The sequence below is a fragment of the Trichechus manatus genome, unplaced genomic scaffold (genome assembly GCF_000243295.1).
Source record: "Trichechus manatus latirostris isolate Lorelei unplaced genomic scaffold, TriManLat1.0 scaffold00236, whole genome shotgun sequence".
NCBI lineage: Eukaryota > Metazoa > Chordata > Mammalia > Sirenia > Trichechidae > Trichechus > Trichechus manatus.
Genome location: NW_004444172.1, coordinates 1,340,532 through 1,353,793, shown reverse-complemented (window position 1 = coordinate 1,353,793; position 13,262 = coordinate 1,340,532). Strand labels below are relative to the sequence as shown.

The window sequence follows — 13,262 nt, the reverse complement described above, 5'->3', positions numbered from 1 at the left end:
CCATAAGTTTGTAATGCCCATTCTGAAAAACCAGACCCAGTAGTAAATTAACTAATAGGGAAAACAAAGAACAAACAACAAACAATATCATCATCATCAACAACCAAAAATGGTGTGCTTTTCATGGGAAATTCTTATGTAAAAATTATTCAAAGTTTACCAACTGTTGCATGGTACATACTAACAGTATCCTAAAAATATGCATTGTTTAGTAACTATTTCATTGGACATTCTCATACTGAAAGAATATTTATTTAATATTGTCTCAGACATACTTCTAATAAAAAAAAATTATTTTTGTGAAACTCAAATGTGCCTGGGTGTATCTGGCAATCCTAACCTTAATTTGATGTTGTTTGTTGCTGTCAAATTGGCTCTGACTTATGGTAACTCCATGTATAATAGAACAAAATAATGTCCATTCCTGTTCCATCTTCATGAATGTTGGTATATTTGAGTGCATTATTGGCACTATTGTGTCAATCTATCCCATTGAGAGTTCCTTCCTTTTTGTTGCCCCTCTGCTTGACCAAATATGATGTCTTTTTCTAGCTATTGATCTTTCCTGATGATTTGTCCAAAGTATGCATAACCTTAATAGATTACATTAAATTAAATTGATGCTGAATTTTCAGGTATTTCTGGCTCCCTCTTCACTTGCAGTAATTAAACGCCCCTCTCAGCTCCCTTAAATCAAATAGAGCTAGAGCACACCATTAATTTATAGGATTTAATGTCCTACAAACACTGTAGAGCTCCACAGAATCCTAGTTAACAAAAAAGAAAGTGAATGTTTGTGGTGTAGTTGAAGGGATAATTTGTGAGTGGCTGTAATTGTCTCTTCAGTGAGGAGTCAAGAGTCGTGATAAATGACCAAAATCTACGTGATAATCAGAATCAAAGACAATTCTTATCCACTCACCTTGAGTAGAGAATCAGATTTGCTTTTCTCAAAAGATTCTCTTGTTTTCTTTGGTAGGATGAATTTATGATTTCCCTTCCCTTTTTCATATTCCACAGAGAATTAGCATGCATTTCACTGATTATGCTTAAAACATTAAAGAACTTCAAAATTTGCCTTAATGTGCCTGCTAATTATCGAGGTCATCCTACATATTCCCTAGCGAAAAGAAGGAAGGTATAATTCAATGACAGAACAAAAACATAAGTACTCTACACAGTCTCATGGAAACTACATGATATAAAGCTACTCATTCACTTCATAGTCAAGAAACAGACACAACAGGGAAAAAAAAAGAAATATGTAGCAGGCTCTGTGTTATAAATATATCATTTAACTCATACATATTTTAAATCCATCATTTAACTCATAATTTAACCCATATTATTTTCATATTTCCTGGGTGGTGTAAGTGGTTAACACGCTCTACTGCTAACCAGAAAGGTTAAAATTCAAGTCCACTCAGAGGAGCCTCAGAAAAAATTCCTGGCATTCTACTTTTAAAAAAAAAACAGTCATTGAAAACCCTATCATGTGCAGTTCTACTCCGACACACGTGGAGTTGCCGTAAGTCATAATCTACTTGAAGGCAATTAGTATTCTCATATTCAGAAGAAACTGAGCTCAAATGAACTGTGTAATTTGCCTGAAATTACACAATTAATAACCAGAGGATTTGAAATTAAAACTTGATCTCTCCTGTTCCACATTTCTAAATAATTGATATATTTACCTTTCCTTTCATGTGACAAACCTATAGGAATTATTGTAATGCAATGTGTTAGCTCATAATTGCCCCAGTTGTAGGATTTCCTTAGCTGAGATACTACCACTGTTGGATAATATTCGGTACAACCTCATAATGAGTCAAATTTACTTGTAAGAGACTATATCTCATCTCATAAAATTTTATCCATGCCTCCTTCCTGGGTGACTTCCATATGTACAAGAATTGAGGAAACTTTACATACAATGAAACACACTGATCAAAAGGGTACACATTGATGAATTTTGACAAATGCATTTCTTTTGTACCAATATAAATCAAGATATCGAACAGTTTCAATACAAAGAAAGTTCCCTCATGCTTTATACCCTCCACACACTTGGCCACTTATGTCACTAAGGGATTAGCCTTATATCTTCCCCAAGTAACTGCTGTTCTGAGTTCTGTCACTAGATTTCTTTTCCCTCTATGTGAAATTCACATGAGTCATATCGTACAATAAGTACTCTCAGTTTGTCTTCTTTCAGTGACCATATTGTGTTTCACATTTAACCATGTTGTATTTGTATTGCTGTGTAGTATTCTACTTGTGAATATACCACAATTCATTGAACCATTCTCCTATTGGTGGACACTTGAACTTAGGCCTATTATAAAACAAATGTAGTATAAGCATTCTTATATAATTATATTTGTGGACATATCCACTAATTTATCATGGTTAGAGAAGATAACTGAAGAAGAATTGATGCATTTGGATTATGGTGTTGGTGAAGAATATTGAATATACCATGGACTGTCAGAAGAACAAAGAAATACATCTTGGAAGAACTACAGCTAGAATGTTCCTTAGAAGCAAGCATTACCAGACTTCGTCTCATTTACTTTGGATATGTTATAGGAAGGGACCAATTCCAGGAGAGGGACATCATACTTGTTCACTGAAAAAAAGAACCATAAACAAGATGGACTGACACAATGGCTACAGCAATTGGCTCAAATATAGCAATGATTGTGAGGATGGTGCAGGACTGGGCAGTGTTTCCTTCTGTTGTACATAGGATCACTAGAAGTAGAAACTCACTCGATGGCACCTAAAAACACCATGTTTCATATTTTAAGTATGTTGCTGTTGTTGTTAGGTGCCGTCAAGTTGGTTCCAACTCACAGCGACCCTATGTACAGCAAAATGAAATGCTGTCCGGTCCTACACCATCCTCACAATCTTTATGCTTGAGCCCATTGTTGCAGCCACTGTGTCAATCCATCTCATTGAGGGTCTTTCTCCTTTTTGATGAACCTCTACTTTACCAATTTTCAATATAGATATATTGTATGTCTTTTGTTCAATTTAATGCTAAAAGTATTTTATGTCTTTCAAACTACTGTAAGTAGAAGTTTCAGTTGCTAGTGAATATTATCCAGTTTATTTTTGATTTTTTAATCTTACATACTAGGATCTTGCTAAATAAAATATTCACTTTTGGGGTACTAAGTTTTGTACTTCTTTAGATCAATAGCACAAATACCTGTGGAGACTAGGCCTAAATCAACATATGTGTATGATGGTCTATCAGCATTATGGTAAAATTTATCTCCAGGTACAGGTTTACCTTGCTATCCAAAAGCAGAGTATCCCTATGAAAATTTTCATAAGCTCAAGTGGTGTAAAGCGAAGAAGGAATTGCCATTAATCTATGTGGGAAAAATTTTTGAGCCTTCCCAGAGTCAAAAAATATTCTACCAAATCATAGCAAATAACACACACACAGACACACACACAAAAAAACTAAAATAACACTAACATGTTTTCACAGACACAGTTTAAAGCTACTGTGGCTTTATGATGAGAAGCTAAGTACAGTTCCTGGTGAAGGAGCTTGGCAACTCCACTCTCACTGCTCAAGGTCCATGTTGCTTCTTTAAGGGCTCCCTGCAAAATAAATGCTGAACACTAGTTTTACTTTTTGCCTTTGTTCATAAAACTGAATATCCTCTTCAGATTCCTTTCTTTTTTAAAAAATTTAATTGTGGTTTAGATGAAGATTTGCAGAGCAAATTTAGTTTCTCATTAAACAATTAATACATATATTGGTTTGTGACATTAGTGGCCAACCCCATGACCTGCCACTCTCTTCTCTTCTTGACCTTGGGTTCCCCATTTCCATTTGTTCAGCTTTCCCATCCCGTCCTGCCCTTTGTCCTTGCCCCTAGGCTGGTGTGCCCATTTAATCTCTTATACATGGTTGAGTATTATTGTATGTTTTATGGGCCTGTCTAATCTTTGGCTGAAGGATGAACCTCAGGAGTGACCTCAATGCTGAGTTAAAAGGGTGTCCGGGGGACGTATTCTCAGAGTTTCTCCAGTCTCTGTCAGACTAGTAACTCTGGTCCTTTTTTGTGAATTTCAGTTTTGTTCTACATTTTTCTCCAGCTCAGATGGAGACTCTCTATTGTGATCCCTGTCAGAACGGTTTGTGGTGGTAGCTGGGCACCTTCTAGTTGTGCTGGACTCTGTCTGGTGGAGGCTGTGAGAATTGTTGTCCATTAGTCCTCTGGACTAACCTTTCCCTTTTGTCTTTGGTTTTCTTCATTCTCCCTTGCTCCGGATAGGGTGGGACCAGTGGAGTATCTTAGATGACTGCTCACAAGATTTTAAGACTCCAGACGCTACTTACTCAAGTAGAATATAGAATATTTTCTTTCTAAACTGTGTTATGCCAATTGAGCTAGATGTCCCCTGAGGCCATGGTCCCCATCCTTCAGTCCAGTAATTCTGTCAGGTGACCATAGGTGGATGGATTTACATTTGGGTTCTCAATTCTGTTCCATTGGTCAATGTGTTTGTCATTGTACCAGTACCAGGCTGTTTTGACTACTATAGCTGTATAGTAGGTTCTTAGGTCAGGTAGTGTGGGGTCTCCTACTTTATTCTTCTTCTTTAATAGTGCTTTACTTACCTGGAGCCTCTTTCTTTTTCATATAAATTAATAATTAGTTTTTCCATCTCATTAAATAATGTTGTTAGTATTTGGATCCAGTTTGCATTGTATTGATTGCTTTGGGTAGAATTGACATTTTCACAGTGTTGAGTCTGCCTATCCATTAGCATGGTATGTTTTTCCATTTATGTTGGTCTCTTTTGGTTTCTTAAAGTAGTGTTTTGTAGTTTTCTTTGTATATGTCTTTTACGTTCCTGGTTAGATTTATTCATAAGTATTTTCTTTTTTTTAAGGGCTATTGTAAATGATATTGATTTTCTGATTTCCTTTTTGTAGTTCTCTTTGTTGGTGTATAGGAATCCAACTCATTTTTTTATATCTTGTATCCTGCTACTCCACTGAATCTTCCTATTGGTTCCAGTAGTTTCTTGTGGAGTCTTGGGTTCTCTATGTATAAAAAACTGACACCAAACCCACTGCCACTGAGGCAATTCCAACTCATAGCAATCCTGTAGGATAGAGTAGAACTGCCCTATAGGGCTTCCAAGGAGTGGCTGATAGATTTGAACTGCTGCTCTTTTGGTTAGCAGCCAAATGCTTAACCACTGTGCTACCAGGGCTGCTCCCTATGTATAGTATTATGATATCCACAAATAAGGATAGTTTTACTTCTTCCTTACAAATCTGGGTGTCCTTTATTACTTTTTCTTGCCTTATTGCTCTAGCTAGGACTTCCAGCAGTGAAGACAGTTACTAATGTTGGGCTTTCATAAAAGTGAAGTGGTGTAGGAGCTTTTGAAGAGTGGAGGATACCTGTAGTCCCCAACTTATGATGTATTCGAGTTACAGGGATCCCCACTTAAGACCATCTGTTTTTTTCTTATATAGCTTATCATTAGTAGTATATACTACATACAATGTTGCAGTATGTAGTCTGCTGATGCTATCATTCTCAGATGTTCACTTGCAGATGTTCAATATTATGATTTATTGTTCAAAACACTGCTGTAGAGCAGCTAATAATAAAAACTAAAAAAAAGAGGTATTTGATTTACTTCAGAACTGACTTACGGCAGAGTCTTCGGAACAAAATCTCATCATAATTTGGGGACTATCTGTACAATCTTATTTTACCTGCCAACATATTTATCAGTTCAGAAATATTTCCTAGTATACTGTCTGTGCCAAAGCAAAGCAGAGAGTAAAAACTTTTTTTCTTCATTTTGCGTAAAGTATGACACTCGTTTGAGAATTTTCCCTTGTAATTAAACTTTTGAAATATTTGTCTAAAATGAAAAAAGTATTAGTGATAGGATAATTTTTGTTTGACAGGAATGTTATTTTTAAATAATGTAAATATTTGTCCCCAAAGATTTGTAGTGACTAAACATAAAAATTCTAGTGACTACGTTCAACAATGGACTCAAACATACAAATGATCATGAAGGTGACACAGGACTGGGCCATGCTCCTTTCTCTTATACATAAGGTCGTCGTAAGTAGGAGCCAACTTGATGGCAACTAAGAAAAACAACAACACGCATAAAATAATAGGAAAAGTGGATGTTACTTCAGTAGAATATATATTATTCGGTGGAATTTATATCACCATCTTTTTAATTATTCTCTATTAAAGAATGGTACTATTTTTTACATAGTGCTTTTTGCATGATACCTGGGTGCTCAGCAGTAAATATTTTTTATCCTAAGTTTATTTGCCCTGTTGACATATCGTTCTTCCTCTTTTACCAATATAATATTCTCCAGAATCATTGAAAATATGAATTAGAAAATATGTCAATATTTTCTGCTGGCTCTTTTTCGCCATCATGTTATCTGTTCAGTTATCACTTAAAATAAGTCCTTTAGTCCTGCCAATCATGCATCCTAAATATCTTTCCTTTATGTTTCCTTCTTCCTCGGCTGCTAACCAAAAGGTTGGAGGTTCAGATTGACCAGCTCCTTGGAAACCCTATTGGGCAGTTCTTCTCTGTCCTAAAGGGTCTCTATGAGTCAGAATTGACTCAATGGCAAAGGTTTTTTTTCTCTCTACCTTCTGTTTCTTTATTCACTTTTTATTATCCATTCTTACTTTCCTAGCTACTATCTCTGCATCTGGAATATGGCCATGATAATCAGCACATGAGGCACTAGCTGTCTAAGGAGGAATAAAATCAAATTAAATGCTAACAGACCTTTCAGATAGCAGCTGAGCATTTTAACCACTACACCAGCAGGACTGTTATAAAATGTATATTTAGCTGTTTCTTCTATACAAATTTTTCCATTAGAGGAAATAATTATGTCAACATTGTATTTGTTAGTTTGTTGTTCTGTTTGTTATGAATTAATGGCTGTGATTTACCTTTAATCATGTTGCCTGGAATTAAACTCTGCTTTATTGTATTAAAATATTTAATGAGTCCAAACATCAGATAAGCAGTAACTAAAACTGTTTTTGGTATAGGGTAGGAACCGTGGAAATGAACATGAAGTTTCTAAAGCTGAAATTTTAAAATCTTTTCTTTTGGTATCATCGCATATAAAAAATCAATATTAACTGTTAATTTCTTATCAAAAAACATGGAGACCAGGAGTTATTGCCATATATTGAGAACATATTTAATGTTCTGAAAGAAAATAATATCACCCAAGAACTCTATATCTGGCAAAATAATCCTTCTAAAATAAGGGCAAAAGTAAGACATTTGCAGATAAACAAAAAGTGATAGAGTTCATAGCTAGTTGACCTGCCATATGGGAAATGCTAAATGGAGTCTTCTGTGTGGAAATAAAGAGACACTCTATTTGTGAATTCTATCAATCATTTAAAAACTTATTAACACCAACCCTTCTCAAACCAATAAACAGAAGAGTAGGGGATATTTTCTAACTTATTCTATGAAACCTTCATTCCCCTGACACCAAAGCCAGACAAAAATATCACAAGAAAATAAAACTAAAAAACAATATCACTTTGACTAGAGATGTAAAAATTATCAACAAAATATTAGCAAATGAAATACAGAAAATATGAAAAGGATTTTACAGTAAGATCAAGTGGGCTTTATCCCAGGAATGCAAGAGTTGTTGAACAGATGATATATAACAGTAACAGAATGGAAGAGAAAGAGTCCATACAAGCATAAGTGTAGATATATAGACCATTGGATTTGAATTGAAAGTTCAGAAATAAACCCATGTATTTATAGTTAATTGAATTTTAACAAGTGTGTCAAGACCTTTTAAGGGGTAAGAATAATCTCTTCAGTAAGGGTGCTGGGATATTGAATATCAACATGGAAAAAAAAAAACTGTACCTCTACCTTATACCATATACAAAAATTAACTTAAAAAAGAGGAAGACCTGAAAGTAAGATAGAAAATTATAACTCTTAGAAGAAACGGTAGTGGCAAATCTTTATGACCTTAGATTTGGAGGTGACTCTTAGATATGACACCAAAAGCAGGAGCAACAAAACAAAAAAATGGATAAATTGTCCTCCATAGAAATAAAAAAAAAAAACTGCACATCAGAGGGCAATAATATCAAGAAAGTGAAAAGACAACTTATAAAACAGGAGAATATATTTGAAAATTGTATGTCTGATTAGGGTTTATTATACAGAATAAATAAAAACCACTTATTACTCAACCACAAAAAGTCAAACAACCCGATTAAAATATTGGCATAGTCATTGAATAGACATTTCTCCAAAGAAAATATATAAATGACAAAAAGAAAAATATATGAAAAGATGCTCAACATAATCTGAAATCACAGAAATGCTAATCAAAATCACAATGAGATACCACTCCACATCCACTAGAATGGATAGAATAATTAAAAAAAAAAAGAAAGAAAAAGTGCAAAAATTTTGGGAAATTGAAAGCCTCATATAATTTTGATGAGATTGTAAAATGTGCAGACACAGTGGAAAACAGTTTGACAGTGCCACAGTAAGATAAATATAAAACTGCCTTTTGATGCAGAAAATCCTCTTCTAGGTATATACCCAAAAGAATTGAAAACAGATATTCAAACAAAGAATTGTATATGAATGTTCATAGAAGCAATATTCCCTATAGCAAAAAAAAGTGAGAACAACCCAGTGTCCATCAGTAGATGAATGAATAAAGAAAATATGGTATATTCACTCAATGAAATATTATTCAGTCATAAAAATGAAGTCATGTATACATGCTATAATGTGGATAAACCTGGAAAGCTTAATGCTAAGTAAGAAAAGCAAAAAACATAAGATTACATATGGAATATTTCCATTTATATGCAATAATCAAAATAGGAAAATCCATAGAGACAAAAAGCAGATTACTGGTTGTCAGGGGCCGTGTGGAGGTAGAGGGCTTGAGAAGAGATGTCTTTATCCATAGAAGCACATCGTTTGGGTGATAAAGATTATTTTACACTAGATAAAACTGATTCCTACACATTATTGTGAATATAATAAAATCCACTGAATTGAACACTTAAATTATTAATTTTAAGTGTGAATTTCACCTCAATAAATAATTATTATAAATACACATTTCAACTCTTTAATGTTATTGTCTATTAATGCTCTGTTCATCAAATTCTTCAATTTATCCACTTCTTCGGAGTTCTAGAATTTTAAGAATTGTATTTTTCCTGCATAACACAGAAAAAATGTGTTTCATGATGATGTAGACTTTTAGAGTTTGGCTTACTAAATATATAAGTTTATATTGACTGAAAATTTGTATTAAAAAAAAGTCAATCCAATGTGTTGTTTATATTAGCCATTGCATTTTTGTTCATCATCTCCATACATACGTACATACGTACATACATACGTATATATATGTATGTATACACACACAACCACAGCCTGCTAACCAAAAGGTTGGAGGTTGGAGTCCACCCAGGGATGCCTTGAAGAAAAGCCTTTTGATCTACTTACGAAGCATCAGCCATTGAACCCTTATGCAGGACAATCTATTCTGACACACATGTGGTCACCATGATTTGGATTGAAGTAGTAAATGTAGATATATAATTATGCTTGTGTGTGTTTCTTTTATCTGAAATCAATTTTTCTGAGCTCCTAATATACTTTTATGTTTATTCAGTGCAGCCTTAAATCATACATATATATGTATATGTGCATACTAAATCATATAAAATATGTAAACTGCATTATACTCAATAACATTCCAAATTAAAACCCCTAAATCTGTAATTTTATTAATAAACGTGGTATTATGATTACATAAATAATATTCTGTTTACCTATTTTACTACAGTAGTTTTTCTGACATAAGTTTTTGTTGTGATTTCTTGAACAATTTTGATTCTTTCCAAAATACATAATCATTCTGCATTTCTGATGATGTCTCTCCTTTAGTTCAGTATTGGATATTATCCATATTTTCTAGCTCTGTCAGATATTATTAGGTTTCCAAGAAAATATTCACTTCAGGTATACTGTTCTAAAGTTTGTACTTCTCTAGATTAGTGGCACACATCCTGTAGAGACTAGAACAAAATCAAGACGGGGTAAGGACCATCAGCATTATGGTAAAATGTCTTTACTTTCTTGTTTTACCAGCCATTTTGTAGAGCTATTCAGATTTCTTTTTTTTAGAATTCTGTGTATGACAAGGAAAAACAGAGAGTAAACACTATTTCGTTTTTGTTTTGAGTAAATTATGACACTTCATAACGATTTTGTAATTAACCTAGTGAAGATGAAGACAGCATGGAAGATAGGAAGATTTTGTGTTTGTTTGAAAGGAATAAACATTTAAAATATAAATATTCGTCCCCAAAGTTTTTTAGTAAATGAAAACAAACTAATGGTGAAAGTATTTACTACTTGAGTAGAATATCTATTCATTCAGTAGAATTTAGCTTACCATCCCTTATACATGCTGTACAAATGAAGAGTAACAACATCCACATTTTACCTTTAATAAAATATGTGGATTTTCAGCAATAAAATTGTTCACTCTAGAGCAACATGCCCTATTGATACGTTGTTCTTCCTTCTTTCCACATACAATATTCTCCAATTCATTGAAAATATGAATTAGAAAATATGTCAATATGTTCTGTTGGTTTTACGATTCTTTTTTAATCATCATAGTCTCCATCAATTATTACCTTTAATGAATGCTTTAGTCCTTCACATCAGGCATCTTTAATATTTTTCCCCTTCCTCCTGTTCTCCCCCTGTCTCTATTCACTTTTCATTATCCATTTTTTTCTTTTCTATTATCTGTGCATGAAGAATATGGTAGTGAGTATCAACATGCCCGGCTAGTTATCTCAGAAGTAAGGATGTGAAATTATTATGATAACAGATAAAAATTACCTAGCACACTTCACATATGTTGGAGCACAGCATAGATAAGAAGTGATTATCACAGCAGAAGATACACAAGACTAATAAATTATTAATGGGGTCAACAGGAACACAGATAACACTTTGTCTCCAATTTTGGTTACATTCTTATTTTAGTCTCAGAAAAGGCATAAAAGCAAGATTGAGAATATTCTCTTCTTAATAAAAACAAAAAGAAAACCAAAAAAGATAAAATAACATATTGAAACAAACATGTAGTTTACTGATGAGTTGTCTGATAAATGTTTCCATGAGGGAATTTTGAATTTCTGTGGAATGACATAAGGAAAGAATGAATAGAAAGCATGCAATTTGGGGGAAGAAATGACATTAAACTTGAAATATACATTATGAGAATTAATTTTGATGAATATAATAGACACAGAGTATTTGCCTCTGCTTTATAATTAGTCTTAGCTCTGCAACCAAAGAGAATGTAGTTCTGTGTCTTAGAAATATTATCCAGTGACATTTGCCTCAAAACACTATTGCATATTGAATATTAAACACAAAGATTACATGAATTCTTAAAGACCCTGTGCAAGGCACTTTTTACTTCTTTGTTTCTTAAGCTGTAGATCAAGGGGTTAAGCATGGGGGTGACTAAAGTGTAAAACACAGAGGCTATTATGTCAGTATCATATGAGTGACCAGATTTGGGCTGCACATACGTAAATAATAGAGTCCCATAAAACACAACCACCACAGTCAGATGAGAGCCACATGTGGAGAAAGCTTTTTCCTGCCCTCAGCAGAATGCACTCTAAATATGGCTATCAGAATGAGCATGTAGGTCAGCAAGACAACCAGGAGGGAGGATATTAAATTAAATGCTGAAAACATTATGATCAATGATTGTATCTCTCGTGCATTTGAGCAGAGCATAGGTACCAAAGGAACATCATCACAGTAGAAATGACTGATGACATTAGAGCCACAGAAGGTCAATGTAAAAATCTTAATGGTGAACATGAGAGACTGAAAGGTACTGTAGAGGTATGGAATACCCACGAGCACATGGCAACATCTCGGGGACATGATAACATTGTAGAGCAGAGGGTTAGAGATGGCTACATAGAGATCACAGGCCATTGCCGACAAGATGAAAAGTTCACTGATAATGAACAAAATGAAGAAAGCCAGCTGTGCGGCACATGCATAATAGGAAATGGTATTTTGATCCACAACAAAATTTACCAGCATCTTGGGACTAATGAGAGTAGAATTACCAAGATCAATGAAGGCCAGGTGTCTGATGAAAAAATACATAGGAGTGTGTAGGTGGGAGTCCACCTTGGTCAAGATGATCATGCCCAGGTTTCCCACCACTGTGATAATGTAGATGATGAGAAAGACCCCAAAAAGGGGAAGCTGCAGTTCAGGGCACCTTGTAACTCCAATTAGAATGAATTCAGTCATCACCGTTAAGTTCTTTTCACCCATTTAGTCCAGTTATCTCTTCTGGGGAAAAACAGAGGTGTTTGTATTATCTTTCATATAGCATCATCTAAACAAATAGAAGGCAAGAATTCTACCACTGAACCACCAATTCTCTCTTACTTCATATGTGTGGCGAGGAAATTAATTCCTACATCTTATTTTGATGTCAAAATAATCTTTAGAATCGCCTTCACCCCAAAATAGGAAGGATCTATATAAAACATTATCTACCGATACAACATAGATTAAATTCTAAAGTAGAACAACAGTGTTTTTTATTTATATCCATTTGTGATAAACACATAGTTTTGTTACTATAGAAATATTATACTTTATTTTACCTGCACAATGACATCAACATTTTACTTTAGTGTATTTCCTTTTTTTGTCTGAGAATATTTATAGGATATCGATATTCTTAAAGAGAGTGAAAAACATAACATGAAGTTAGTGAAACTTAGGGTTTTCGGCCCTTTATTTGCTCTGGCCTCTTCCAAGACCTTCAGCGAGACCTTAGCAATGCACTCACATAGTGATGTGTCCTTGTAAGTGTTGTGCAAGTAGAATATTTTAACCATGATCATTTAAAGGCACATTCTCTTGCCATTGTGACATCCTCTCCATCACACTTCGGCAAATGTCAGTTTTCCTTTGAGTGCCAGTAAGCAATTCTGGGGTCTAAATACATGGGAATTGAGTTAATGATATTTCATTTGGAGCTGAGAAAGTATATTTTTATGGTTCAGAAACAGTGACTTTTATCATTTAATAATGCTGTCATTCTGGTGTTAGAATAGCTTCTAAGA

General features: G+C 34.1%; 1 protein-coding gene across 1 annotated transcript; it reads right to left on the bottom strand.

Annotated features, from left to right (window-relative positions):
• Positions 1–11,142: 11,142 nt before the first annotated feature.
• LOC101354047 (olfactory receptor 8K5) lies at positions 11,143–12,459 on the bottom strand. Its single transcript, XM_012559341.2, is given in 2 exon segments — positions 11,143–11,764; positions 11,767–12,459. Coding segments are annotated over 2 exon segments (939 nt in total). The 3' UTR covers positions 11,143–11,518.
• Positions 12,460–13,262: the final 803 nt, after the last annotated feature.